The sequence below is a fragment of the Micrasema longulum genome, unplaced genomic scaffold (genome assembly GCF_059751315.1).
Source record: "Micrasema longulum isolate JH-2025_06_02 unplaced genomic scaffold, ASM5975131v1 h1tg000507l, whole genome shotgun sequence".
NCBI classification, from domain to species: domain Eukaryota; kingdom Metazoa; phylum Arthropoda; class Insecta; order Trichoptera; family Brachycentridae; genus Micrasema; species Micrasema longulum.
In genome coordinates, this window is record NW_028277704.1 from 545,213 (window position 1) to 549,981 (window position 4,769).

At 31.0% G+C, this 4,769-nt stretch overlaps 1 protein-coding gene across 1 annotated transcript; it reads right to left on the reverse strand.

The window, feature by feature from the left end:
* Nucleotides 1-3,066: 3,066 nt before the first annotated feature.
* Nucleotides 3,067-3,852, reverse strand: LOC148281001 (uncharacterized). Its single transcript, XM_088227472.1, has one exon. It carries the CDS (start codon nucleotides 3,850-3,852, stop codon nucleotides 3,067-3,069), a length of 786 nt encoding a protein of 261 aa, XP_088083598.1.
* Between the last annotated feature and the right edge of the window lie 917 nt (nucleotides 3,853-4,769).

Below are 4,769 nucleotides of genomic sequence, written 5' to 3' on the forward strand. Positions count from 1 at the left end.
TATGTAACCTTTTAAATAGAATTTTATGTAAAATAGTGTCAAAAGCTTTAGCCAGGTCCAGAAAAATAGCCAAGCATTTTTCCCTATTGTCTAGATGTTTAGCTATTGTTTCAGTCAATTGAGCTATTGCGTTTTCAGTACCCATGCCTGTCCAAAATCCATATTGGTTTTCTGAGAGTAAATTAGTTTTTTCCAAATAGTTATTAAGTTTTAGTTTGACAATTTTTTCAATAATTTTAGAAACAGTATTGAGCAAGGATATTGGTCTGTAGTTTTTAATACGTTTACTGTCACCATTTTTATAAATTGGTATTACAGTCGATTCCTTCAAATGTTTCGGAAAAATTCCTATATTAAAACTAAGATTAAATATAAATGCTAATGGTTTTGCTATATATGTTTTAATTGATTTTATAACAATTGAATTTATTTTATCTGGACCCGTAGCTGTGCTCAGTTTCAAGGAGTCTATAGTTTTTATTATTTCAATAGGTGTTGTTGTAATTTCTTCAATTTTATGTGCTGAAGCGAGAGATGGTATATTATAAGCCAGGGTGTCTTCGTTAGATTTTAATTCACTAAGAATATTTTGGGCTAAAGTGTTTCCAACATAAGTAAAATAGTTATTCGCATGGTTTGCTATCGATTTAGTGTCTGATATTGAAGTTGTGTTATTTATGTCAATACTGTCTATTTGGGTAGTTTTCGATTTTGAAGTTCTTGTAATTTCCCTCACTATTTTCCACATCCGTGCAGGGTCGCAGTTACTATTTTCGTAAATCAGTTTTTTGTAGTAGTTTTGTTTCGCTAATCTTATATTCTTTTTACACAAATTTCTATATTTCTTATACTCGTATTGAATAATTATATCGCTAGGATTTTTACTGGCTTTTACATGTAATTTATTCCGTTTGTGAATATTTTGTACTAAAGTATTGGTTATCCATGAAGTGAATTTTAGTTTTTTGTGAGAGACATTTTTTGTGGTCGTGTGTTTGTTTATGTATTGAGTCAATGTTGTAATGAATGCGTCCATTGCCATATCCACGTCATTCTCCATAAAAACTTTTTCCCACATTTCGTTTTCTAGATCATTTGTCAAATCAGAGTATATTATTTTTGTAACGCGAGATTTTTTTTCTTTTGTAATGTGAGATTCAGATTTGGTACATATGGCAATGGTGTGATGGTCTGTTATATTAGAATGAAAAGTAAAGGCATCGAAACCATATATTCCTTTTGTTATAATATGATCGATACATGTATTACTTTGCTCTCTAGTAATCGCATCTGAAATCAAATGTAGACCCTGTTCGCCGAGAAAACAGGTATATTCATTTGCTTGATGGTGTTTATTGTTAATCGTGTTTATGTTGATATCTCCAATAACGATCTGTTTCCTGTGATCTCTCATGTCATTGAGTATAGACTAAAGGGAGTCGAGAAATGGGTGAATATTAAGAAACGATGGCGACCGATAAATAGCCAGGATTGTCAAATCATTACACGTTAGTTTTAGGCAATTAGCTTGAGAAAGTAACATTTCATCCACATTGACAATAAGTTCTTCCTTAACATATACAATTATACCACTACTTCTATTTATACATTTGATAGAATGATGCTCAATATAGTTATTAATCGTTTTAGATTGATAGCACTTATTTATCCAACACTCGGTGAGGATAATTATATCGAATTTATCATTAAAATTATCCAAGAAAGTTAAAAAGTTATCTAAGTTTACCGTACTCCTTATATTTTGGTGAATTATTTTTAAATTGTACCCATACCAGTCATATATCTTTATTTCTTCAAGGTTATCTATTATTATATTATTATACATTTTCTCTAAAAAATCATTATTACTGTCCTCCATAATTAAATATTAAAAAGATATGCGTCAGGTTTTGAGATATTTTTATGTTGGAGAAAATAAATTTATTGTAATTAAAATGTACACAAATATTAATGGTCATTTGACTTGTGTAAATGTGATATGGTCGATAATAATAGATATGAGTAGTTATTATCGTTTCCTTGTAAATTTGAATACATTGGCATACAATTTTATTTCCAGAAAGTAAGAAAATACGACAGGATATTAAATTAACGGTTGTAAGATGCAATAATTTAACAATAAAATAGTTTGGATATTTAACAATAGATGGTGTTTTAATTGTTTCTGTGATTTTGTAAAAGATAACATTTAGGCATAAATATAGAATGAAAGGATAAAAGTAGATTAATTCAAGATAGTTATAAAGAGTACAATGGAATTGAAAAACATTTATAGAAGAGGTTGGTACATTTATTCTAGTCACAAGCCAGAAATATATTTTCAGGTTATCAGAGTATACACTAGTAATCAACATATTAATAATATATGTAAAAATGATGTTTACAATATTGATCATCATATTGATGGCGTCTGTTTTACCGACAAGCGTTTTGATAATAACAATAATTCTACAGAATGTTTTTGGGTATACATACTGTAAAAAAGAAACTGTTTCCAAAAGATCTTTAAAATAAAAACATAAAAACAAATTTAAAAATAAAGTTTCTAACACATTACTTGTTTTTGAAATACTACAAAATAATTGATAAGTGCGTTCCTCATAGTAATAAGAAATGAAATTTATATTATTTATCATCTTAGTGGCGACTGTTTTACCGACTAGTTTTTCAATAAACGGGCTCAATCTTGTCATAATAACGAGTGACATTTGGTTCACATAGTAAAGTTGAGCCTGGAATAATTTTGTATGCTTCAATGGCATATAAATTATATATAAATGAATAAGTTACATTGAAAAATTTAGCATCGATTGTTGAATGATTTTTATTTCTTTAGTATAAAGTACTATGGTTAATGCCAAAAAAAATCTCTTTTTCAGTATAAATAATAACTGGTTTGTATTAAAAGTGAGTGTAAAAAAGATAATTCTATAATAATAGAAACTTAATTTAGTTTTCAAGTTCTTTCTTATAATAATAAATATTTGATAAATCATAAATATTAACAGTGTGAATTTAAAAACAATATTCATATCTAACCTGGAACTACTTAGGGAGTTTATCTTCAGATAAAATTGGTATGATCGGAGCACCGACATCTTTTCGCATGAATATCTTTCCATTCCTGGTCCAAACAAATTTATACTCTCGGTCCTTTCCAGCTTTCCTCGCCAAGTAGTATAAATGTTTGGCCCGAAATGTTAGTTGTTCCGCTATGTAGATCTGCCTGTTCGTTCCTAAGAAACCGACCTGTTTGGAGCTAAGTTTATCCTCCGGCTTCTTATTTGAATTGTGGTTTCTAACGTCTTTCGGTAACACTTCTTTCTTCATTCTTGTGTTTAGTTTGTAGATAATGGGACGCGGAGTGTTGTCTTCTGACGGTTTAGTGTTGGCTCTATATGCAGTTTCAACATCCAAGGCAGTTATCGATGTCTTGATAGTTTTACATATTCTCGTGAAGCTGTCCATGATATTTTCACTTTTGTCTTCGATCACCCCTGTTACTTCGATGTTGCAGGATTTCTTTTCATGTTCCTGTATCTCAGCAATTCTTCCCAGTTTAGTCACTCTATTTTCCAGTTCCAGATTTTTTTGTTTCAATTCATAAATGGTTTTTTTTGCAATATCGAGATTTTCTAGGACTTTGTTCCATCTATCCCCATCTTGTGCCAAGTTCTGTTTTAATTCGTCGTAGGAGTCAGCAATTCTTTTAACTTCACTTTGTAAAGCAGAATTTGCATTTCCTACATCTATGCCTATAGAGAAAGGTGGTTGAGGAGAATTAGGTTGCACCACCAAATCCTTGATTCTTATGTCTTTTTTAGGAGCCATTAGTGTTGTGGATATTTTTTTTGATAAAAAACACTTAAATTTTGAAGAGTAAAATTTAAACACTCGTACCTGTCACAATAGTATTGTTGTCTTTTTTGGTTTATGTATATTTGTTTATTGGGATGAAGTTTTTGATGGTATTTAGTTAAATTGTGTTTAAAATTTAAAAATCGGTTTAACATATGGGTAAATTTTTTTGAAACAAAAATTGAATTTAATTTTACAATTCTTTTTTACAAGGAATATTACAGGTTAGTGTAAACATAGTAATAATTTTAAAAATAAACAGCAACACAATATATTTATTTTGAAAGACATGGAAAGGGTTTTTCAACTGGTGCGGGTAGATTTTGACGGCCCGTGCCATTTTGTTTTGATGACATCATCTGTCAAATATTTTTTTCATTATTCAGTTACTTATACCAAATCACCGTGGCAAGTTACACAATTGAACAGCACGTTCGAATCATAAAATTTTATCATCAAAATGAGTGTTTGTTAGTGCAAACGTTGCCCGCATTGCGCCAATTTCACGGTAGACGTGGTAGCCCTTTACAGTCAAATCTTCAACGTTTGGTGGCCAAATTTGATATGACCGGTTTGTTAATCAATTAACTAACACTCGTACATTTAAGGAACGCAAGATCAGCCGAGAACATCGCCGCTGTCCATGAAAGTGTACAACAGAACCCGAGGCAGTCGATTCCTGGCCGTGCACAAGAACTCGGACTTTCGCAGACTTCAACTTGGTGAATATTGCGTCGAGACTTACCCTATGGCCTACGCCCGTACAAAATCCATTTGACCAAGGAATTTAAAGTTCATGACCATAGACAACGCCGTTTGTTCGCTGACTGGGCTTCGAATCGTTTGGAAGACGACCCTAATTTTTAATGAAAAATCATTTTCAGCAACGT

Bases quoted from the DNA above. Each gene is read 5' to 3' on its own strand.
- LOC148281001 (XM_088227472.1), bottom strand. From the start codon at position 3,852: ATGGCTCCTAAAAAAGACATAAGAATCAAGGATTTGGTGGTGCAACCT.